The following is a 26,175-nucleotide window of genomic DNA, read 5'->3' as shown; positions in this document are numbered from 1 at the left end:
AACATTATAGCTATAACTAACTGCTTACTATGATTCTTTCTGTATTCACAATAAATGTGGGATTTTGCCTTTTCCTCTTTAATAAGATCCTGCTGGTTTTTAATTTATTGGTATAACAATGCATATAAGGGCCGCAAGGACCTGGTGGCCGCTTCTGGGAGCCACGCAGAGCTAGCACAGGTAGGAAGTCTGCCTGAGCCCTGGGCCCCCCCTGTGCTGCTGATCGAACTTTTAATGGCCTAGTCAGCGATGCTGACCGGAGCTGCCAGGGTCCCTTTTCAAATGGGTGTTCCAATTGAAAACCGGACACCTGGCAACCCTAACTAGGTAGGAGTTAGGTACCTAATTATTCTTTCAGGCTTTAAAAAATGTCCCCCAAACACATTTTAGGATCATCTGACAAAGCCCTACATCACAGTATCGTGACATCTGAGTCACGACAACACAGAACCCATCCCCATCCACTGCGATGGCATGTTACTAGGTTATCATGCTGCATCAAATCATTACCACAACACAACCCACAGGCCTCAGAAGGGATCACAGCAAGCACTGAACTACCATGTTACACATAGCAATATTCAAGCTCTAAAATGTCAGCCTTTTTCTTATTTCAAAACACCCAAATCAGGAGGGAATATGGGCTGTTTCTTTAGCTAAATGGCAAGGTTAGACAATCTGCCCCGCCTTGTATTTAGCTCACACTCTGGTTATCTTTCCCAGGCCTGAGGAAGAGCTCTGTGAAGCTCAGAAGCTTCTCTCTTCCACCAACAGAAGATGGTCCAATAAAAGACATCACCTCACACACCTTATCTCTTTCAGATTATCATTATTTTGTTACCAATACCACTGTTTTAAGGGCCTAATCCTGTTCCCAATGAAGTCAACAAGAAAACTCCCATCAACTGCACTAGGATCAGGATCAGCTCCTTAATGTGAGCTCCTGCCACTGTGTGGTGGGAATTCATGGGTCTAAACAGAGTTTGCATTCAAAATGGTGGCAGTGGCAGCCTCAAACATGCTCAGCAGCCATTCAAGTTGTGTAAAAATATTTAAATTGAAGATTAATTTATAATTGGAGAAACTGTTTACAATGTCTTTTAGTTTGTCAGCATATTCTTCAGTCAGCAATGTATTAACCTTTTCTAGTATATGCCTCTAGTTTCATACGTCTTTAAAAAAAAAGAAAGAAGAAAGAAGCAGAGCTTCCCCATCTCACCAATGAGCTGAAAAGTACTGCAACACGCTGAGTCTCTTGCGGACATTTCTCAGAGCCAGCTGTCTGACACAGTTGTGCTGAGCTTGTTTATTAAACTTGCACGTACAGCTATAGTAAGCATCTCTGTTTTTTAACTACCAAATTCACCAAGGCAGGAAGGCAGCGTAATGACAGTGTATCGATAAGTCTCATACTAGTACATAACCTTCAAGTCTTAATTTTCTTCACTTTAATGTTAACTGGGCTTTGTGTCTTGATCTCATGCTTCTTCATGTGGAGGAATAATTAACTAACTACACTGAGGGAGAGGGGAAGGGACTAGAGTGGAGCAGGCTGCAATACAAACTGAGCACTTACTTGCCTTTTTAGAACTGCACATGCCACCAAACCAGAAGATTTCAAGAAAATGGCCAGGTTTTGAGCTAAATGCCAGGACATGCAGGATACCGTATATACCATACTGCACTATATGATATTGCTGCACACTGCATGTCCAGCAAGATTTCTTGCTTCTCGGCAGCACAGAGCAGGATGCAAATATTTACTGCCACTGAACAGCAAGGTATTAAAGATTCAAGTACAGTAGCAGTATTCTGCAGTTCACTGAGTGACCTGAGCCTTTAATCCAGATGAATTTAACATTAGAGTGCATTAGCTCTTCTCATAAAAGATTTGCTTTAATTTTAGTTCCCTCTCCATTTATCTTATGGTTGCATAATCTTCAGCAGAGGTCATACAGATCTCCCCAAAGAAATGGGAACGGCCTTTTTTTTTAAAGGGCGGGGAGAGGAGGGGACAGGAATGGGACTTTAGGCAATTATTCCCCAGTTTCAAATATGTACAAGAATATTCCCTACTCCTTTCCATGTCTCAAATGACAAAAAGAAAAAAAACAGAAATGTGAAATGGAAAATTACTGTAGACTCACACAAGATATACAGAAACACCCATCTGCTGCCAAGATAGACAATATAATTAAAATCTTACCATCATCAAGCTCAAGACAGAGATTATATACAGCCAGAGGCCGCTTATTACGCTGCCCTTGTCTTCTTGATTGCCTTGGTGGGACATTTGGAGGAGATATTGACATAGAGAGTGGCTCAGGGAAAGTAGCATCAGGCAGGGTTCTGAAAATCTGCAATCAAGAACACAAGAGGTATTAATTATTTACAGCAACCTGTGCAATGCAACTATAAACCATTATCAAACAACATTTGTTCTGGATTTCATTCAAAGCAGAGAGGAGCCAAAAATCCATTCCTTCAAGTTTTGGGAGTGTGTCATGGGTCCTTAATGAGTGCTTTTTAAATAAATACATACATACAAAATAAAAATAAGCAAAAGCACTGTCTACACATTAACCAGACAGCAAATCAGTTAATCCAAAGAATAAATATGTGCAGCCATGCTTGCCAGCTAGGGGAAAACAATGAATTAACTCTACGAACCACTAACCAGAAAAGTAAATTTCCACAATTTCACTTAGGGCCTGTAATTTTGCCATAATACCCATATTAATTTTCAAAATTTACGACAGTCATATTATCATATTAATCCCTAAAAAAATAGCATGCTCTTGGAGGGTGTGTGTGTGGTGGAGTTGCTGTGAGGGCGGCAGGAGAAGCATATTGTATAGAACGTTTTCAATTAGCCATTAAACAATGAGTCGTTAGGCGTACTTTTACTAACCATGATGATACTCACAAAGACACACACAAGAGATTGCATTTCCTTTAGTCATTTTATTTTTTGATTCATTACCTCTAGAACATCAATATCCAACATAAAGCATCATATCATTTCTCTCTGGGTAAAGCAGCAATGCACATATGTTCAAGTTTCCTGCATTTTTTACTAGTCCATGATGCTGATTTACTTATAAAAGCTGATCAATATGCCTATACAGCACTTAATAGCAGCCCTTTACATTTGATCATGGCAAATTCATGTGAGCAAGTTAGCATACTATAGATTTCTCTGAAGACAACAGCTATGAGACAGTAAATATGCACATAGCTTTACAAAAATGAAGTATTGTGTTTCCATTACACCATACAGCAGCACAGCATAATGGTATAACAAGAAACAACATAATTAAATAGTGTACAGTGTTTCTGTGTACTGGAGTTATACAGAGACAAACATTTTGTATATTACCGCAAGAGGTTATAAAGAGGGAGTTTGTAATAAGCCTTCAGAGAAAAAAAACTTTTACAAAGCAGAAATTTAAGAAGTTGTAAACAAACAGACTCCCGGGTACACATTTCTGGATTATTACAACATGCCCCAGGTGTGCATAAGGCATGAGGCTAAAAGCCAAGTGACTAAATACTTGAGAAGTGCAGTGGTCACTCAGATAAACCACTCAGAGCACCATGTTGTTTGAATTAAAAGAAACTCTTACATGGCTGGCCTGGTTACCCTGAGTATCGCATGTATATGAATTAGATTGTACAAAAAGGATCTTCAAGGCAAGAGCCCACATTTACACTGACTTCTCTCTGGGATCAATTTAGGTTTATCTACTGCCAAGGAGAGGTGGCTGCAATGGTGCAAAATGGTCAGAACCACCCTTCTGACTTGGAAGGGAGCATAGGGCATCCAAGGGAAAGCGATGTTGGAAACACTGTCTGACTTCTCTGAGATGCAACATGACATAATTTAAACCTCCCCATGCCAGCTTTAGAGAATCTGTCTCTTCTTTTACATACATATACATACATATTGACTGTCTGAGAGAATAAAAACACTGCATACAATTGCAATTACAGCTCTATAAATGCACAACATAATTTACATGTAGAAAAGAAAACTATCCAAGTATTCCCTCTATACATTGTTCCTCGTGTAGATGCACTATAACTTGTGGAGCCACTCACAAAGTTCTAACTGTGCTCAGAGTTCTAAAGCCATTTCTTAAAACATGATGCAATGCATAATATAATAAAATATAATGTGTTCACACAAGGCATTTGGCTAATAGTACCATACTGCCCTCTTATGTGTAAATACAACAAAGCTGAATTCAACAAGTTTATGGATAAATATTTGCTTCTGAAAAATTAAAGAGAATGCTTCTAATGCCATTATTTCCATGGGTTGATTGTTGCATTTGTGCTCTCTGGTAAACAGTGAGCCACCTAGAAATTTTTTAAAGGATTCAGTGTCTTACATACTACATTACATTCCACCAGTGCATGTTTGTTTAGCCCTATCTACACCTCTCAGTTCAAAATTGATGCCCTAGGTGTGAAGAGAAGGCCTTCTCTAGGAGTGCTGCAAGAGATCAACTTGCCTGTATATATTAGGTTGACTTTGCAAGAGTTGTACTAAATTTCCTCGGTTCTCTATTTTGATCCTCCACAAATATTTCAGTATGTCCCTGTAAAATTACTGGACTAAGAAGTCAAATAAGTCAAAAAATCAAAACAGAAACTATAAGCAAACTATTTAAAAAAAAAACATTCAGTGAAACACTGAGCTAAACACATGCAGTATGTTAATGAAGTGGATACAGGAAGTGAACCCATCCATAACTACTGCTGTAATTAGCAGCATAATGGAAAAAAATTGTTTTAGAACTGGGGAAGCGGAGCAACACATGAAGTGGTCACATTGTGACTCTCTGCTGCAAACTGTCATGTTGTGATCCCCATCAATACTGTTTACTAAACAACTGCCCCTGACATGTGCATGTGCACACAAAATAAACAAGACAGATACCAACTCAAGTTCTTTACTTCTAGGATCCCTGAAAAACTCAATTTCATCCTCTGGCTGGAATCAGCAATACTAAATGTTAACTCCTTCATGAAGGTGTCATCATCTTCCTTATGGCATAGGAAAGTGCTATACACTAAATAACTTGTTTTAAAATTACTTAGCTAGTGAAGTGGCAAAATTATGCACTGCTGCTTCATAATGGCATCATGCAACTTAAGTAACCATCTCAAAGCCAGCTCAAGCAAATCTGGTCTCACTTATGAAGGCATACAGTTGGGCATCAAGCCACAACCCCGTCTCTTCCTTCATCCACCTCCCCAAGCTGCTCAGGCCAGGTCGGATGGGAGGTTTTATTTCTGGGGTATGGAAGGTCAATAGGGAACGTTTCCAGAAATGGTGTATTTTTAATCTAGGGAACACAAATTACTTCTAGAGAGCTCTTGGACAGCACAATTCAGCTTGTACCCCCTACACTCAGGAATTACAGCATGAGTACAAGTAACACAATTTCAATGTTTCTGTGGTCTTATGCAATATGGTGTTTTCTGCCAAATTTCATAGTCACCTCCATCCTCACTGCTGAGGAAGAGGGCTTTAGAAATTTCCAGGAGTTCTCCAATCTACAAAAAAAAAGCTAGTTGCATAGAGAGTGGAAAAATTCAAACTCCTGACCATCAGCAACATACCACTCATAGCAATTCACACTTAACCATGGGCCCAATCCTCCAGACACTCCTGTGCTCAGTGCTTTTTGGTGTGAATAGTTCTGCAGGACTCTATTTGTCAAAAGTCACAGCATTAAGTTTTGCAGTATCAGGCTCTCTCTCTCTCTCTATATATATATGCTAAAATGTTACTGTATGTATGTTAGGGACTACTTAGTATAAGATCAGCACAAAACTAAGTTCTGTCATAATGTACTGCACTAGAACATATGTTTTGGGGTCCATCTTTCCTCTTTTCATGTAGGCCAACTAGTCAAGCTTTTTTTTAGTCGTTTCCTCTTTTTATTAGACAAATGTGATATATAATGTAGCCCTTCATAACTAGATCTGTCTTTCCTACAATAGCAATCTGTCTCTGCAGGCCAAAGTTGCAGCTCACACCACACTTTCTCAGAGTCAGTGTTTGAGAAACAAGCAGAAGGGCCAAACTCTACCATCGAAGGTGCACATGTGGCTGCATTGACATCCCTTTTCTCACTTTCCCCAAGTTCCTGTAACTGACTTCATCTTTCCTTGTATGCAGTGTTGGTGTAGCCATGTCGGTTCCAGGATATTAGAGAGACAAGGTTGGTCAGGTAATATCTACCACTAACAATCTTGGATACATACCACAACTAACAAATCAGTCTTGATAACTACAGTGCTAAGACCGTTCCTGTACTGCAGTTATTCAGCTTGTTAACCATAGATCCCATAAGGTTTCTAGATGCATTTAGTAGAGTAATAAGCCAAATTCAGCATGTTCCTTCAACTGTATTCCGCTAGTACAGTGGTCTCCAACCTTTTTATGCCCAAGATCACTTTTTGAATTTAAGGGCAACCTAGGATCTCCCCCCACACCCTGTTCCCCAAAGCCCTACCCCCCCATTCTTCCCCCCATCACTCGCTCTCCTCCACCCTCACTCACTTTCACTGGGCTGGGGAAGAGGGTTGGGAGGGGGTTCGGGCTCTGGGCTGGGGCTGAGGGGTTTGCAGTGTGGGAGGGGGCTCCAGGCTGAGCCTGGGGCAGGAGGTGAGGTGCAGGAGGGGGTGAAGGGTGCAAGCTCTGGAAAGGAGTTTCTGTTGGGGGTGCTCCAGGCTGGGGCAGAGTGTTGGGGTGCAGGAGGTGGTATGGGTTCTGGGAGGGAGTTTGGGTGCAGGAGGAGGCTTTGGGTTGTGGCAGTATTGGGGTGCAGGAGGGGGGTCTGGGCTGGGGCAGCGGGTTGGGGTGCAGGCTCCGGCCGGGAGGTGCTTACCTCAGAAGGCTCCCGGTTGAAGGCACAGCAGGGCTAAGGCAGGCTCCCTGCCTGCCCCGGCCCCTCGCCACTCTCAGAAGGGGCCAACGTGCCCCTCCGGCCCCTGGTGGGGGCACATGGCTCCACACACTGCTCTCTCTGCAGGCACTGCCCCTGCAGCTCCCATTGGCTGGGAATGGGGAACTGTGGCCGATGGGAGCTGCAGGAACAGTGCTTGCAGGCAGGAGTAGCATGCAGAAAACCCGGCGTGCCCCTCCCCCGCCCTGGGGGTGTGCTGGCCACTTCTGGGAGTGGCATGGCACCACGGCAGGCAGGGAGCCTGCTTTAGCGGCAGCCCCGCTGCACCACCAGAGATCATGATCGACTGGGAGATTCTCCAGGATCGAGCAGTCGATCATGATGGACCAGTTGGTGACCACTGCGCTAACAGAGATGCCACATGGCAATAGACAAAAACATTTTGTTGCACTCCCCAAACTGAACAACAGATGGTGTTAGAGATGATATGAGATTAATGCTAACTCCTCTCTAATTCATTCTGTTTCCAGATTCCCAACTGTTACTAGAGTGCTTGCTTCTGGGTCCCACAAAACCTACAGCCAAGGAAGCCCCTAATTCAGCTGGGGTAATTCACAATTTTTGAATCAGGCATGAATTATATATGGAACTGCTGCTATACTAGGACACCGATCTAGTCAATCTAGTCTCTCTGGTCTCAGGCAAAGATAATTAAATGAACTTTAGTATGTTTACCAGGAGCCATTCTAGCAAAAGACCTGGACATCACACCATCTTTCCTATTTGGCCCACTGCGGCAGTGACGATTTCACCCAAAATCAGTGGAATGGAAACAGTAAGTAGAAAAGCTGGGTGACATAAGAGAGAATATGGGGGAATCTGGCTGTAAGATTGTGGAGGAGGAGAATCTTAAAGAAAATCTCTAAGACCTTAAAGTTGTCCCTGGCTTTTGTCATGAGGCAAAAACCCACCCATTTTCATAGTATTTGCTACATGGAATACCCACCCATTTTCACAGTATTCGCTACAAGGAAGCAATTAATTCAGCCCTGTGTGTACAAGTAAGAATCACAATACTGTAATTTGACATCTAATCCCATGTACAGGATGCCGGAACAATATGGTCACTTGGGGTCCTGGACTGGTGGCTCTCTGACACCAGAATAATGATTTCTGTTACAGTATTATATTTGGAGCTCCTCAAGACATTCAGTGCAACGAAACAAGTCTGTATTTGGTAATTTCCCTTCAGTACACGGGTGCACTACAATTGGTAAATAAAAGAAAAAAAGACACACATTCATTTCAAGTGATCTTTATTGAACAATAGTTCTCCGTCTGGGTCAAGTGTACTGCTCTGCCCATGTGCCCTACATGCCAACTGCTCCTTCCTGCCTTTCCAATGTATGGTGGCCTAAGGATATGTTACACAGTAACAGGGCCGGCTCTATGTTTTTTACCGCCCCAAGCAGCAAAAACCCCCAAAAACCCGCTGAATACGCCGCTGCGGGAGAGAACAGGAACATTGGAGGGAGCTGCTGCCGAATTGCTGCCGACGGCGAGACCCGAGTCATAAGAGTCGCCACTGAATTGCCAACGCGAGAAACAATGGAGAGGGGCTGCCGCCGAATTGCCGCCAGGGCTGCTACCGGAGTGCCGCCCCAAGAACAGCTGGAGTGCCGCCCCTGGCACCAGCTTGCTTAGCTGGTGCCTAGAGCCGGCCCTGCACAGTAAATAGTACTCGAGGGTAACCTCATCACCCCCACAAATTCTTCTTTGCTGGTTTGGCTTTTCTTGGACATGGTGATAAGAGAACTGGGTTTATACTCAGCAACCTGTACAAAAACAAAAAACACTTACTAGAAACATACCAATGCTCAGGATAAAAGGCAAATTACATTACTGGTTCACAATATGAACTTACTCTGCTGGAATCTACACCCAGTTTATCCCTTGAGGCAATGAAGACGGTGGATCATTTTTCTGCAATGTAAAGCAACAAAGCATGCATGATAAGTCAATGCTTTAGTGTAGACAGAGAAGCAAAAGCACGTTAGGACGTGCAAGGTGAAATATATGGAGTATAATGCTATGTACCTCTGATAAATTAATCCATGGAAAGGAGAACTCAAGCTTCAAAGTAATCTTCTAGACACAATCATGGTTCATAATTCTAACAATGAGAAAAAATTAAGTATCATATCAAATTCTAAACATTATTTATTAGCTAAAAACATTGCTATGGAAATTATAGTACTATATAACTAATGTAAAAGATTAACATTTAGCAGGACAGGCCAAAAATGTTATTTTAAAATCACATCTCTTCACCAAAATTATTGCTCTAGTAGATTGCTAAAACTAAACATTTAAAACAATTTTTTCATAATACTTTTTATTTTTTGCATTTCATTCAATCTGGAGGACAACAGTTCAGTTTCACTTTTGTCTTTACCCCAGAATTGAGATTGTTTCACTTTCTGGTTCTTATTTCCAGAATTTGATGTGTGTTATGAACACTATAGGGAAATATTTGTATTCAAACCAAAACTTTTTTTATTTTAATATGGTTTTAATTTGGGTTAAAAGGGTTCTATTAATATTAAATCTGTACAACTTTAAAAAAAAAAGAGGTTTTTTACCAAAACCTGAATTATGTGACTGTCCAATAAAATTTAGCAACAATTTAATTGCAATTGTAAAGTTGCTTACCTCCCCAGGGTCACCCCTCTGCTGGTCCAGATACAGGTAGCCAGCTTCGCTAACATACAGTCCAGCAGAAATAGGTCATGTGACTTTCCATACACTGGCTTCCATGGGATTGCGCAGGATGCAAAGGTGCACCTCTGGACTTCGAATATTGCAACCATTGTATGTGATTATACAGTATCCATAATTCTTAAGTCTGAAAAAAATTTCTGATCAATGCAACCAAGTGGAGTGCCTGAAGAGTCAATAGGTAAAAAGTCATAACTAGAGTGAAACCGGAACCATCATTGGCCGATGTAGCTTATAGGTATAAGTATTTACTAGGTAATGCATAGGTATAAGTAAAGGCAGTAATGCAGTGAGTCTCAAGGCTTGTAAGACTCTAGCCTAGCTCAGAGGTGGGCAAACTATGGCCCACGGGCCACTTCCAGCCCACGGGACCCTCCTGCCTGGACCCTGAGCTCCTGGTCTGGGAGGCTAGCCCCATCCCCTCCCCCGCTGTTCCCCACCCCGACAGCCTCAACTCACTGCGCCGCCAGCACAATGCTCTGAGCAGCGGGGCTGCAAGCTCCTGCTGGGCAGTGCAGCTGCAGAGCCGCAGCCTGACCCGGTGCTCTGTGCTGCGCGGTGATGTGGCTGGGTCAGGCAGGCAGCAGGGCTGCCTGTCCTGGTGCGCTGGGTGGCGCGGCTGTACCACCGCCAGCCACCAGTGCTCCAGGCAGCACGGTAAGGGAGCAGGGAGCAGCAGGGTTGGCTAGAGGGCAAGGGATTTTGGGGTGGTGGTCAGTGGGTGGGGGGAGTGGATGGGGTCAGGGCCATGAGAGGGCAGGGAACAGGGGGGTTGAATGGGGGCAGAGGTCACGGGGGAGGGGGCAACCAGGAAGGAGAGAGGGGGTTGGATGGGGCGGAAGGGGGCAGTTAGGGGTGCGGTTCCGGGGGCAGTCAGGGGACGGGGGAGTGGATGGGGCAGGAGTCCCAGGGGGGCTGTCATGGGGCGAGAATCATGAGGGGTCACACTGGCGGCAGGGACCGGGCCACGCCTGGCTGTTTGGGGAGGCACAGCCTCCCCTAACCGGCCCTCCATACAATTTCGGAAAGCTGATGTGGCCCTTAGGCCAAAAAGTTTGCCCGCCCCTGGCCTAGCTAAACTAATCAAGGCATAAGGCCCAAAAAAGTCCTAGCATAAGTAGCTAACCAAGAGTAACCCTAGATCATAAGATATAACATAGAATGCTGAATGACAAAACTGCTGGCAGGTAACTACAAGATGCTAGTTTATACCAATTTGGAATATTCCAAGTTAGTGACATCAGCTGATGTCTGATCACCAGTGTGCCATGGTAACTAACAAATGTATATACTAATAAGATTGAGGTACAAGGATTAATAACGTACGGGAGAAGGGCACCCCAACATGAGTTAGGGAGAGGAACTATAAAGAAAAGGGAGTGAAACTCCTACTGAATATGCATTAGGTTTAGTGGTGTTAAAATAACACATTATAAAACTTATATCCTGGCCTTTGTGTCTTTGGAGATGCCAGGAGGACAACCACTGGTGGTGCTGATAAGGAAGGACATGAGGAGGAGGAAGATTATGACTTAACATTTTAGGTTGTTCTGCAAGGGATGGTGAGAGTATATGGATGTTCAGGTGTATTGTATTATCTCTTTTTACCTTGCTGGGTTAGAATGTTTGTAACTTTGCTAACTGTATTCATAAAACTATTATAAATAGTTGTAAGTGTTGCAATAATGCACATCCCAACTAAACAGTAATTTTAATAATATTGGGCCAGATCTTGGGACAAGCACCTATCAAGCCTCAGAATGCTAAATGAGAATTCTTAAGCAAGCAATATAATAATCAATATATAATCAATAAATCAGACAACACTGAGAGCACTGTATTTCAAGGACTGCCCATGGAGCTCTAAAAGGAAGTCCCACACATCTTTATCTTCACTACAAAGACGCAGTTTAAAGAGAATCTGTCCCAGCAGCCTGGCCACTCATATTCAGATGAAGTGCTGCTTGCTGGGACCTGTGGAGTCCATGGGTCTCAACACCATACTAAAAATGGAACATCTGCTGTCAGCTCCTCTTAATACAATGTCCTTGAGCTCCTGACAAGTTGCCAAAAAAGCTATCAGTTGGGCAAAATTTCAGTGCCACATGATGGTGTCTGTATACTCTTACACCATTCAATTGGCCTGCCTTTCTCCTTAAACTATGTGGCTCATATTTGTACTATAATGCAGAAACTATACATAGACTCTAAAACAAGAGATTGCTGTCTAACAGGCCAGCTGTGAAAAGGGGGAGGGGAGAAACAAGGTTAAAGCTTATGTCCTCTGATCACTTGCAAGTTATGAGTTTGCTGACTCAGCCTTTTCTAAAAGTAGGATTCGTAGTGCAAAAACTGCAGCTTCTTCTGTATCCTAATCTTGTTCCACATTTTAACAATTCATGACATGAATGCTCCTTATAGCAATGAACAGACTGCACTGAACTACTAAATTTTGTTGCTATTCTTTGAAGGGTGGAGGAGACAGAGTTAGCAACTGATATGCCAGGATTGAAATAGCCACACATCTGTCCATAGTGTGAGCAGAAATCCACCTTCTCATTACTGTACTTTACTACTAGAATGAGAATTAAATGAGAATCAATGCATCAATGAGAATAAAAAAAAAAAAAGGAAGGGGTCTCTCTTTAAATCACAGCCACGTAGAGCAGGCTCTACATGTCTTGTTTAGTTATGAGAGATTTAAAGGAACAATTAATGCCTTTAAACAAGAGGGTGATTTACTCAACATAATCCTATTTCACAGCTTTCCCAAATAAAACATACATATAGTTACTAAAAGAGCAAATAAAGAATTCCGGAAGAGAATGTGAATGTCTCTTTCTTGGCAAAGGGAATAAGAGGCAGCTGCAAAGATAAAAGGGAATGTTGTAAAACTCAGCTAGGGTGTAGCCAAAGAATAGCTTCACCAAACCTAACAAGGCAATTCCCCCATTTTATCTTTAGCGATGAGAGAGAAATATAGATAAATAGATCTCCAAAATGAAACACGGGCATCTGTGAAAAATTATACATGGAGAATACAGGCAACATTCAATCTATCCATCAAAGATTTAGTTGTATGAAACACGGGAATGAAATGGTTTGAAGTATGATCTTTGAGAGTGGAATTATATGTAACAGGTCTTGACTAGCATAGTAAGAATCCTGCTACTATTTTTCCTTCCATGAAACAATAAGGATTCGTATCTTTAATTCAGTTTGTAGTGTGCAACTACAGAACTCCTTAACAAACATACATATCTTGTGCTCCCCAGTCTATTGGTTATACCCATCTCTTGTAATTTGTTTTACACTTAGCTCGAAAGTACTTTGGGGCAGGGACTATGTTTTAATTATGTTCTGTATAGCACCTACCGCAATAAGGCCTTGATCTTGACTGATGACAGATGGGATGACCACAATACAAATACAGGTTTCAGAGTGACAGCTGTGTTAGTCTGTATTCGCAAAAAGAAAAGGAGTACTTGTGGCACCTTAGAGACTAACCAATTTATTTGAGCATAAGCTTTCGTGAGCTACATCTGAGGAAGTGAGCTGTAGCTCACGAAAGCTTATGCTCAAATAAATTGGTTAGTCTCTACGGTGCCACAAATCCTCCTTTTGCTTTTCACAATACAAATAAACAACTGTTGTGACCAAAGCAATACATATTGACTGTGCTAGGTGGGAAATGCTGCTAAAATGGATTATACACGATTCTAAAGACAACTTCAATAAAGCAAAGGTGGGTTAGAATTCATGAAGAACGTAGGCAGAAACACTGGGACAAATTAGGTACTCACACCCATTTGGCTGAGGGCTGGTCTTCACTGTGGGGAAAATCAACGCTGCTCCAATCGATACAACAGGGGTCGATTTAGTTGGTCTAGTGAAGACCCGCTAAAATGGACCGCAAAGTGCTCTCCGATCAACCCCGGTGCTCCAGCTCCCTGAGAAGAGTAAGCTAAGCCAATTGGAGAGCGTCTCCCGTTGACGCAGCACAGGGAATACACTGGGTAAATCGACCTAAGCTACGCTGACTCCAGCTGTGTTATTCATGTAGCCGGAGTAGCATAATTTAGGTCGACTTAGCCCAGTAGTGAAGACAAGTCCTGAGACTGGACAGCTTGTAATTTAGATCAGTTTAGACAACAAACAACAACAAGATGGAATCTTGTAAATTCTGCACTTTGTTTATGAAGGGAAGCTGCAGCAGAGGATAAGTCAAGGGAATGCTCAGTCTATGGAAGGGTTTAACTTTTTTCACATCTTCAAGAATGCTGTGATTACATTTTCTCATAGAGCATTTTCTGTCAAATTTCCTGACTTGGTATTTCCTTTTATTACCAAATACATTTGGCAGCATTCCTTCTGGAGCCCTCCAAAGTGATCTCCTTAGGCTAAACACATGCAAGTCAGTACCTCAACAAGCCTTGCCATCTAGCCCCACAGAGAGTATTAGTCATTTGAATTCCACTTACTAGTCTCATTTCTGTTTGCCTGCCTAGGAATTTTGTCAATGCTGCATTTTGTTCAAAAAGAACAGAAATCTACTCCATTTGGAAATTTTATATGGAGTTGAAAGAAGTATTCCACAGTAATCTAATGTATGTGAAAACACAGAAAGAAGAATTGTCCACTTACATCCATGCTGCATGGACCATACACACATGCATTGCATGCATTTGTAGTCAATGTTTTGACAAGCTGCTTTCAAACCTTGAGACTTTTTTTTTTTACACTGATCTGATGATTTACACAATTTTTATTTTCTTGGAGCCAAGTACTACAATACCCAGAACCGTGCTTGGTTCCTTTTGATCTCAGCAGCTGTTGCACAATTGGATCAAGATCAGATACACAGCCTCCGCTATATTATAAGCTACCCTTTAAGACTTACAAAATAGAAGATTTTTTAAAAAATGAATGCAATGATTTGTTTTCAATGTATTGCTACATCATGAGGCTGCCTTCAGAGGTTGCTTTCCACCATGGTCCCCCTGTACAACAACCATCTATTGGGATGGAGAAAGGACTTAAAAACCCAGCCCTGCCCTGCCCAGTGTAGAGGACTCCTTGCTAAATTGCCCTCCACCAGGATACAGCATGGATTATTTTTTTTGTTGCTTTTCGGAGTCCCAATCCAGCAAAGCATTTGAGCACACGTATAGTCCCACTGATGGTACTGACTACTCATGTGCTTAACACTAAGAATAAGCTTAAGTGCTTGGATGGATTAAAATCCAAGTGTTGCTGTAAAATCTTCCCTAACCAGAAGCAGGGTGCATGAGCATATGCCAGAGCAAGAGGCATTCAGAATGGGCTGTTTCAAGAAGCTCTGCCATGTTTTATGCTATATCTTGGTCCACCATTCCAATCTTTATGGCAAAGGGGACTTGGGTGGTACATCAAGTTTTCCAACATTGAGACAGGTCTGTTAAGTCTAAGGTTCCCTCCCTCCCCTTCTTTGAGGATCCGCCTCCCCACTCCTCCTTGAAGTCTGCTGAGGGAGGAAAGAGCCTTCAGAGATGGCTTTATCACCCTGTCCCAGAGATTCTTGAGCATTCTGCAGCAACAGTGACTTGTCAACAGAAATTAGAAGTGTTGCTAAACATGCTGCTTTGTGGCCACACCTTACTAACTCTGCAGTCTTGAGCAGACCTTTACCTCTTTGCTTTGGTTTTCCCATCTGTAAGAAGGGGCTATTTCCTTGACCCCTATCATGACTATTGTGAAGATTAGTGTCTGCAGAGTGCTTTTAAGACAAAAGAGTACTAAGTTTTATTATATGAAATAATTACTAGCTTGACAGATAAAAATATTAAAATACTTCTCTATATTAAACTACCTTTTAATTTTAAAATACATGTCTACTTTAAACCTAAATGATGAAAATACATTCAAATATTGGTACTTCACTTTAATGAGTTCCCCATATGAACAGACTACAAAACGACATATAAAGATACATTTTAAGCTACATCCAGTTAACTTAACATTTATAACGCTGAAGAAGGAAAAAGAATTAATACATTCTTCACTCTTCCAACAGCAATCTTTTATCTTTTAAAAATGAACATTTCTGGATAGTTTTTGCCTCTGGACTTAATTTTTCTAAATTCTTTGGAGGAGTCTCATTCTTTCCTTACTCCTCCTCGCCTCTTTGCACTCTTTCCTTAGTAGACTCTGGTTTCCTTCTTTCCTTATGGGACTCTTGTCTGGCCCATCTTTCAATTTTTTTTCCTTTGTAATCTTCATTTCCTCCTGTTTTTGCCATTTCTTCTTGCTATTCTGTCCTCCTCTCATCCGTCCCCCATACTTAAACTTAATTATTCTCTTCCCACTGAGATTTTTCCTCTTTTCCAGCATTTTTCCCATCGTATTTTCTTTTTCACTTTTTTTTTTTTTATTTCAACTTTTTTTCTTTTAACGGAAGCTTATTTTGGAGTTGAGGAACCAAAATACTCCACATTAAGGTATGCCTCCATGGCACACAAGTAACACTTTTGGATGGTGACGGTTACATTCATTTCACTGGACAGTCTTTCCAATGACAGGCCAAAACATTATGCTGCTTGGTGACAAGGATGTCTACTCTCTTCATGTTGCTAGGCAATGCAAGAACAGTCTTCCTGAGTGCAGGTTCCTATACCTCCAATGGCACTCAGGAGCAGAGACCATTAGGGCAACTATTGCCAGGAACTCCTGGCCACTAAAACTCCTGGGAAAAGGTCAAATAATAGTCTTTAACCCTCCAAGAGAAATAAAAGGAGACACACATCACGGCCTCTTTCATGAAAGGTTAATATTATTATTGGTCATGTTTATTACAGTAGTACCTAAGGACCAAGCAAGAACAGAGCACTATTGTGCAAGGCACTGTGCAAACCCAAACTAGTAGATGGTTCTTGCCCTGAAGAGCTTACAGACAAAACAGGCACAGCATGGGGTACAGGGTATGTGTTACACACAAGCAGAGTGAACAATGTGATGGCAGCAAACATCATATTAGTTCCATGATTTTTGGGTGGTGGGTTTTGTTATGAGGCAATATAAATAGAAATAAGCATGAAGGAAGAGGGGGATACTGAAGAGGATGAGGGGGGACAGGGCAAGGGCGAAAAGGGTTAGAAGTGCAGGTGTAGAGTGAAAACGAGGTGAAATTATTGTGAGAGAGGGGGGAGAGAAAGGGTTGAAGCAAATAGCGAATCAGCACAGAACAGAGGAAGTCCAGAAAAAGTTCTCTAAATGTTTGAAGGTCCCTGCCTTCTGCAGCTGGTCCTACCAGCTGGTGTCTGGGGTAGATGCCAGAGTGTCAAAAGCAGAGTGTTCCCTAATACACCCATTTACATTTGACAAATATGAATACTTAACTCATCTTTCCTTAATCCCCATTCACCCCTTGTATCCTTAATCTCACTTTGATTCTAATGCTGGCTACTGATCCCTCAGGTTCCTGTAGCTGCAGCAGTCATTGCTTCCAGTGTCTCAGTACTGGTCTACTTAAATTTGCTACACCCACAGCTACAAAGCTACTATAATTGGCTTGCCACCACTACTTGGAAATACATATAAGGTCTGTAAACAAGGTGAAAGCTGCAGTGATTGTTTTCCAGCTAAGAGAAAATAATGTACTTAACAAAGCTTCAAAAATAGCTTCTGGATTAAGCAATATATTCTTATTCCAGAGCAAATCCAGAGCCAGTTTTCTTCACACATAAATTGTATAAAGTTCTTTAATTAGGATTCAGTTGAGTGATGATGGCTGTTACTGCACCATTATTTCAAAGCTAGTAACCTAACTCATTATTTCTCTTACTAAGAATGGGTTGTTGCGATCTGTCAACAAAGCTGCCCATACGGCACTGCTTAGAGAACGTTAATGATGTTTAATGACAGCTTGACAGCATCATAAAAGGTGGTGCAGTTTTATCTTTGTTCACTGACTAAAACCTACTGAACCAATTGAATTTGGACTAGAAAAATAGGTTCACTATCCCCTTCTGAAGTTATGTTCTGTTTTTTAAATATTGAATCGAATTTGATGCCAAAGAGAGGATGGTTTCTCTATGAAACGCTAGAAGCATGCCTTGTGGCCGGCAGCAGCTGGGTAAGTGTTACTTCAAACGTCTCCCTGCACCTCAGTCTTGACCCTACAGAATTGCTACTATCACAATTTTAGAGTCTCTAAAGCAGAAGCTGCTAATCATTAGCAAGGAGCGAGATTTACAGCTGAATGAAATGTCACATCTCTACGTGTTTAACATGCCAGGATTGTACCCACAGCTGGCAGACTGTCTCCTGGGATTTTACCAAGGTTATAAATAAAATAAAAATAATGTAAATCTCTATGGAAAGTCTGACACATGTAGAAGTATTGTTATTAAGAAGACTATCTATGCAAAAATGAGCACCTTGCTGCTAATACACCTCTTGGCCTATACTGCCAACTACTTGTTGAGAGCCAAGGAAAGAAGATTCATTTTTAAAAGAAAATGTGTTTAGTCTGACTACGTAATGGCTGTGGCACCCCTACAGGGGTCTGCCTGCCCATTTAGCTGTCATACACTGAGTCCACTCTCCACCAGACTTGGAGATTCCTGTCAGTCTGGGCAACACCAACACTGTGCACAACAGAGAAGGGTCAGTGGGAAAGGTAGATCCTTGCTGGCAAGAAAAGCCCCTTTAGAAAAATATATAAATGATAACCCTTTCAAGATCCTAAGGAAGCATAAAAGATTGAGTTGTGTAAGCTAATGCAGTATCACTTTGGTGTATTTTCTATTCCCCCAGGACCGGCCCACAACATTTTGGTACCTGAGGCGAGGAGCTCAAATGACACTCCATACTCCCTCGCTTGGGCCAAAACTTTGAAAAGTCTCAATTCTGCCTTCTTCCTGTTCTACTCCTCTCATGGTACTGCTCTGCTACCTACCCCAATAAAAGGAGTACTTGTGGCACCTTAGAGACTAACCAATTTATTTGAGCATAAGCTTTCGTGAGCTACAGCTCACTTCATCGGATGCATACTGTGGAAAGTGTAGAAGTTCTTTTTATATACACACAAAGCATGAAAAAATACCTCCTCCCACCCCACTCTCCTGCTGGTAATATCTAAAGTGATCACTCTCCTTACAATGTGTATGATAATCAAGTTGGGCCATTTCCAGCACAAATCCAGGTTTTCTCATCTCCCCCCCCCCCCCCCCCACACACACACACACAAACCCACTCTCCTGCTGGTAATAGCTTATCTAAAGTGACCACTCTCCTTACAATGTGTATGATAATCAAGGTGGGCCATTTCCAGCACAAATGCAGGGTTTAACAAGAACGTCGGGGGGGGGGGGGGGGGGGGGGGAGTGGGGGGACGATGACACGGACGGACGGACAAGGGGTTGCCTTGCATAATGACTTAGCCACTCCCAGTCTCTATTCAAGCCTAAGTTAATTGTATCCAATTTGCAAATGAATTCCAATTCAATAGTTTCTCGCTGGAGTCTGGATTTGAAGTTTTTTTGTTGTAATATCGCAACTTTCATGTCTGTAATCGCGTGACCAGAGAAATTGAAGTGTTCTCCGACTGTTTTATGAATGTTATAATTCTTGACATCTGATTTGTGTCCATTTATTCTTTTACATAGAGACTGTCCAGTTTGACCAATGTACATGGCAGAGGGGCATTGCTGGCACATGATGGCATATATCACATTGGTGAATTTTTGTAGTGGTAAACACCCATTTTTTCATGCTTTGTGTGTATAAAAAGATCTTCTATACTTTCCACAGTATGCATCCAATGAAGTGAGCTGTAGCTCATGAAAGCTTGTGCTCAAATAAATTGGTTAGTCTCTAAGGTGCCACAAGTACTCCTTTTCTTTTTGCGAATACAGACGAACACGGCTGCTACTCTAAAACCTACCCCAATAAAGGAGAACTAACAACTTAAAATGCCTTGTTCAAACATTTTAAGTAACACTTAACTTCAAACGCCTGAACAACAAATGTAACTTTTCTTGTCTGCATAGTAAACACTGGCATTTTTATCTGTTTGAATAATCAAAGTGGTGCTTTCCATGCCTTCTTGGTTGCAAAGATTTGAACTGCTTCCTGCTGAAGATCCACACTCTGGGCCAGCTCATGCTCTGTTGAGATGGTTGCAAGGCAGACCAGCCTCTCCTGTGTCACTGTGGAGAGTAGATGTCTTTTCATTAACTTCAGCTTGGAGAAGCTGCTTTCTCCACTGGCAACTGTTACAGGAAGTGTTAGAAGTATGCGCAGAGCAACAAAAGCATTTGGAAAGAGGGTGGTCATCTTATTTGTGCACATAGATTCCAGAACAGCCTTTGGAGTTGGTCCTGCTGAAATGTATCTTGAAAGGGCTTTCAGTTCATCACCTAAATCACTCGCATCAACATTGCACGTCATCATGTGTCAGCACTGTCACTAGTGCCCTGCATTGCTGGTGTAGGTCTTCTTCAGGTATAGTGAGGAGTTTTGGAATATTATACAACATCACAACTATGCTGCTGTGTTCCTCGAGCTGCATGAAACGTTCTTCAACTTACTGTACTGCACAATCTAACACCTGGTTAAAGAATTAAATTTGAATTGTTGTTTGGGGTCTCTTATGGGATTATCCCATGCCTCATAATCAAAATGTCATTGTCTTCTATGACTCTTGTATTCTTGAATGGGTGGGAAAATAGCTTCAGTGTGAAGTTCCTATGCCAACTACTGTGCACTCTTCAGAACGTTTTGAAATCCCTCTTCTGACCGGTAAGACTGTAGGTATGACTTTGCTTTGTCCAGTTGTTCCATTGCTCCAGATATATCAAGGTCAACACCTTGGAGTCTCTTGCTTACAACATTTATTTCAAACAGTATGTCATGCCACAACACTAAGCCACACAGAAATTTGAAGTTATGTATGTTTCTGGTGATTCCATTTCCCTCTGCCACTGTTCTCCCACGAACAGTTCCTGTCATAGCATTATCCTCCATAATGGTAACTATGGCATCATCTATCTTCCCAATTTGGTGTTTGATAGGCTTTATCGCCTCCACTCGACTTTCCCATTGTATGGCACTCAGTGGTTTCAGTGTCAGAGAGGATGTTCCCAGATGTTGCTTCAAAATTTGCCATTGATGAGAAAAATACATACATGCTTTGAATTACATTAAAAAATTCAGCAGCCTCACTAGAAGCTGATGCTGCATTACTGACCACCAAGTTCAATGAATGAGAACTGTCTGGGACAAAAAAAGCTCTCAGATCCCTGTCTGCACTCCTCTGTTCTTTCCTCTCATGTTGGCACCATCATCGTCGCCCTAACCTCTCATGTCAGCTATCGCAACTCCTGTGTCTTCCAGTTTTTTAAGAAGCACGTTTGTCATATCAGCTCCTGTAGTATCATCAATGTCAATAAATTCTAGAAAATGCTCTCTGACAGTCACCATTGCAGGGGCATTTTCACTAGGTTCTGTTGTTGTTACAAAACGCACCATTAAAGTTATTTGTTCCATATGGCTGATATCAGGTGTGCAGTCCAGAATAACAGAGTAATATCTTGCTGACTTCAGATCTGCCACAATCTTCTGTTTGACTTTTCTTGCCAGTAACTGTATGATCTCATTTTGAATTGTTTTTCCAAGGTAGTGGTGTATGTACATTTCTTGGGTGGTGACTCTTCTTAGATGTTCCTGGACTACAGCATCAAACTCAGCCATCAGCTTCACAGTTTTAAGGAAGTTTCCATTGTTGGCACATACAGCTGATCTGAAGTGCCACACAGTGCTAGGTTTTGGGTAGCAAGTATTCTCACAATGGCGATGAGCCTTTTTAGACCATTTTGCCAGTAAAGAGACTCTGATGCAATCTTCTCTTGATGCTGATCAACTATGGTGGCCTGTAACCTTAGTCTCATCTCAAGCTCTTTCCACCTATGGAATGCTCTCTGGTGATTTGCTGCCTTCTCATGGCATGCCAGATTTCTAGCCAGATTTTTCCAGTCCTTTGCTCCTTAGAACCCAATGTGGCTGGAACATTAGACTGGAAGAGTTTGCAACAAAAACAGTATGTAGCATTCTGGGGTTTTGAATACATAAGCCATGGCCTCTCCACTTTGTCACCATTGGGGATTTCACACCAGTAATGTGTTGGATGGTAACTTCTATTTTCATTGTCTTTGGGGAACATGAAGTTTTTCCCTTGCTGTGGCCCATGCAGTACAGGGAAGTCCCTCAGGCTACTGCTCAAGTGGGTCCACAGTCCTGGATCATCTAGACTTAAGGAACTAAACTCAGCAGCAGCTGTTTCTTGCGCATCCACCACACTCTTCTCTGATCTACACGTTTCTTCAGGAATGTGCATGGTTATATCCATTTGAGATGGAGATATGGATGCTGCAGTAGCTGCCAGGTCACCTGCACTCTGACTAACTGGAAGATCAGGCATCTCCTCACCATTCACATCCTCACTGGGGCCAGAAGGCTCACCATGAACATTTGTGTCTATGTATCTCAGGAGAGCTCCTTCCTGCTTAGATAGAAAAGCTTCCTTTGCTTGCTTGCTTTTTCTGAATGCTGCCCCAGAGGGGCGTTTTCTTCTTTCACTCATGACTGCTGTTCTGTGTCAGCTATAGTGGCTCTCAGCACTCAACTGAAGGGGACAAATAAGCAGGCTGGTAGCAGGGCCTGAGTGAAGGAAGATATCAGCGTCTTAAGGGCCTAACTGGCTCCTACTACTTCAGTTGACTGCCTGTTCTCCTCAAATGGGTTCAGAGAAGCAGCAGGAAACAGAAAGCGCCCTGAGAAGCTGGTGTTAATCAATCCAGGCTCCTGGCGGTGCTAGATAGGTACATAAGAGGCTCCCCGCTCCTCTCTTTCCCTGCAGCTCCTGCTGCTTTCTGTTATTCCCTCTCACCTTTTCTCCTGCCTGCCTGTTATGTCTCTTGTGCCCTCCTTCCTCCAGCACAGCACTCCACCATCTCTGTGCATCTAGAGCAGAGAGAATATATATGCACCAGCAACAAACACAATTTTCTACACTCTGGGTCCTAGTGGTGCCCCACCCCAGTCTGGCACCTGAGGCGGCCGCCTCAGTTCGCCTCATGGCAAGGCCAGCCCTGCATTCCCCACTTCTCTGCTACACTTCTTTTCACAGGGAACAAGAACAACCACAACAATTGCTGGTTCGAACATTCAACCAGTGTCCAGTTTCTAAAAAAATATAAGCAGCTGAGATGGCAAAGAACCAGCCTGGTGTTATGCTTGCCAATAATGTGTTTTTTAGGGATCTGGATAAACAGGAATTAAATGGACCCTGGCTTGGATTCAGCCTTTATGTGACAGTATGGCAAACCAGCACCTTTTTCAGGAAGACTTTTTATTTTTGGTCTCCAGAATTTAAACTATAAATTATATATATATATATATAAAACTATATATATAACTATATAACTATATAACTATATAACTATATATATATATATATATATATATATATATATATATATAGTTGTTACAGTTGCTGAGATAGCTTCAAAAAATATGAACCAAGTGTTGCATTTGGGTTCCTTTGCAGAACCTGAAACAATTGTTCCAAGGGGTGCAGGCTGTCCCATTCATCTGAACGGAGTCTAACTCAGATAGCTAATGATGTTGACATTTCAAGTATTAACTATTTCACTGCTCAAAGAGCATAAGAAAAGAGAGATGATCATACCAGTTTCTGCACAATCTACTGTGACAGCTCATTTTGACAATGTGAGTGGGAAGGCTTGGGATTTGCCACCTTTTTCTCCCAACCACTCCAATCAAGAAGGAATTATACCCAGGAGGAGCCCAACAGAACCAAGAAGGACATCTGAGGCCTCACAAAAGGGGAATTAAATTCAAGATGCCAAACTAGGCTGAAAAGACTCACTAAGGGGAAGTCAAGCAGGGGATGCCTAACAGAACCCCTGGGTTTAGACTGCAATGATGGGAAGCCAAGAGAGGATGCAAGATGATATTTCGAATGTCTGCTCTGAAGAACATTGTGTGGGGTACTTTAACTGGCAGCAACAGCTTCCATTGTAACTTTTATAGTAGAAAGCAGACTTGAGAAAATGAAAACATATTTCAAATTAGAATTTTTTAAATAAGAATATTATCGATACCTAGCTCTCAAACAGTGCTTTCCTCCTGTAAAACTCAAAGTCTATGAGTCCTGTTTTACAGCTGAGGAAAACAGGCACAGAAAGGTTAATGGTATATCCAAGTTCAGGCACAATTAATGGCAAACCTGAAAACAGAGCAGAGGTTCTCTCACTTCCAGTCTGCTGTCATATCCAATAGACAGAAGGAGCCCCTTTCTTTGTGCATGTGCAAGTGTTCACGAAAACTCACGTGTATACAAATAGCACAGATGTAAGTGCATTCTGAGTAAATATGCATCTGAACGTGCTTGATGTGTATGTTGATAGGTCAATTTACATACACAAAAGTGATCATTATGGGGGCAATGGGGCACGTGTGAAAAATCTGTATGTACATATGTAAAATCATATGCCCATAAAAGGTAATGTTTAGGTCATGCCATATTCTATGCATAATAATAATGCTATCAAGCAAATTTTTAAACACACACAGAGTCTCACCTTCTCATGGTTTTCTATAAGGATTTCCACCACGATATTCTGAAACTTTAGGTCCATTATAGCTGCCACAGTTTCTTCCTGTGGCCTCATTAAGGTTGGTCCAAATACTACTCCTAAATTTGCTACAGTCATTAGATTTTTCTTGGCATGGTCTGCAACGCTTTTTCAAAAGAATTGGAAGAAAAAAACAGGAAACAAGTTATGAAAATTTGCCAATACTCTTGGAAACTGCAGTATACTTTACAAATGAAAACATTACATTTCCCTAATCCATATTTTAGAAGTTTATTTTGTTCAAAGTTTCTCCAAATAAAACCATGTTGAATTGTGGAAAGTAGGAAACCCATTCTTCCATCTGCATTTTAAGAAGAAACAAAAGTCGTCATTTATTGAACTTAAATGTGTACAATGCACTTAGCCTTGGACTTCGGTAAGTGCGAAACCAACCTAATTTTGCTAACAAACCTCTAGTATTCTCTTTGCCAGAATTTGCAAAAAGAGAAAATATAAATTCACTTTCTCACTTCAATCAAGCCCTCAATTGCTGGCAGAATTGCTAAGTAAATACTTATATGACTTCATTAACAGATTAGATTTCTGCCCTCTTCTCCACAAAACACACAGTCAAACTTCTCATCTACTTCCATAGGTTTGGTGCCTGGTACTGTGTCAAATAGCGTCATGACCAGCCTTGGATCCAACCACAGTTAATGAGCCCAATTAGAGATAAAATAGTTTTTGTTTGGTTTTTTTTGTGCCGGGGGGGGGGGTTTAATAAAAGAAGCCATGGTGCTTACTTTGCTAAATGTTTCACCAAAATGTCCAGCATCTCTTTGTTCTTCTCTGGAAGTTTATGAACCAAGAAGTGGATAGCATTAACTCTGGACTCAGGGCTGCCACTTTCTACATAACAGAAACAAGTAACTGTATCTCAAAGACAGAAATCCTGCCCCACCCATACACACCCACCCCAAAACAAAACATTCCTCGCATACTTTGGTTTTGCACTTAGATATCTCCAAATAGAGCAGAATTGAATACATGCACATTGTGTTTCAAGTCATCCTGTTCTACTACTATCTGCCCATTTCTTATTTTGTGAAGTGATTTTCAATCCACTTGTAAATGGATGCCTCTTTCTGCTCATCTATATTTTAAAAAAAAAGATGCAGATATTCTACTGCATCATACACATGCTTAGAAAAATACTGCAAAGCAAGGGGTCATGTTACTAGCTACAGCATCTCATTGTGAAAACCAAGTGTGAAAGGATGCTTCTTTATCCTTTTGACATCGCTTATTAATTATCCTTATCATTTACATTGAGTTTTGTTGGTGCTAGACAGCTGTTGACACTGCTTCAGAACACCTTCCATTAGAAACTGCACCAGAAAATAACATTCAGAGAGGAGAAAAGGGTTCATAAGAGAAAAACTAACACCTTTTTAAGATGTAGGCCAATAACCCTGATAAGGCTGCAGAGTTAGATTACCAGGATAAAGGATTCTTGATATCAACTCTCTCTCTCTCACTGTTATAACTGGTAGCACAGTTGGGTGTCAAGAAGCAATGGCTTCCTTGTACATAGCAAAGAAACAAACAATTTAGGCCACAACAGGGATTAAATAGCTGAAAAAGATTTGTAAAATGTGAAAAAATAAATCAGTCTTTTTTTATTTTACATTATTGTTTGGCTTAATAAAACTAAGTCTGAAGAATGGATTACAGTAAGGTGTATATAAAACCATATCTTTTTGTAAGTTAGTACTGAAGACACGGTACATAACAGAAAACTATTATGGGCATTAGGACACAGTGAACCTGAGAAGTTC

General features: G+C 41.6%; 1 protein-coding gene across 8 annotated transcripts in view; it reads right to left on the bottom strand.

Moving 5' to 3' along the window:
- The window catches only part of ARHGAP10 (Rho GTPase activating protein 10), a 259,804-nt gene that overhangs the window by 66,557 nt on the left and 167,072 nt on the right, over positions 1-26,175 (bottom strand). For 7 of the 8 annotated variants that reach the window (XR_012158590.2, XM_073341321.2, XM_073341323.2 and 4 more), the window contains 3 exons: positions 25,141-25,246; positions 24,344-24,503; positions 2,207-2,357 (listed from right to left, as the gene is read on the bottom strand). Coding sequence is in view for 6 of the 8 variants with exons in the window: in XM_073341321.2 (XP_073197422.1) it covers positions 2,207-2,357; positions 24,344-24,503; positions 25,141-25,246 (417 nt within the window). In the remaining 2 variants the exon portion in view is untranslated. Of the gene's footprint in view, positions 1-2,206; positions 2,358-9,020; positions 9,097-9,635; positions 9,829-24,343; positions 24,504-25,140; positions 25,247-26,175 lie in introns of those variants that run through there. The other variant, XR_012158592.2, reaches the window with a different exon arrangement.

This window comes from Lepidochelys kempii, chromosome 4 (assembly GCF_965140285.1).
Source record: "Lepidochelys kempii isolate rLepKem1 chromosome 4, rLepKem1.hap1, whole genome shotgun sequence".
In the NCBI taxonomy this organism is placed as follows: domain Eukaryota; kingdom Metazoa; phylum Chordata; order Testudines; family Cheloniidae; genus Lepidochelys; species Lepidochelys kempii.
The sequence above is the reverse complement of the archived record's forward strand: the minus strand, read 5'-3'. Positions and strand labels throughout refer to the sequence as shown.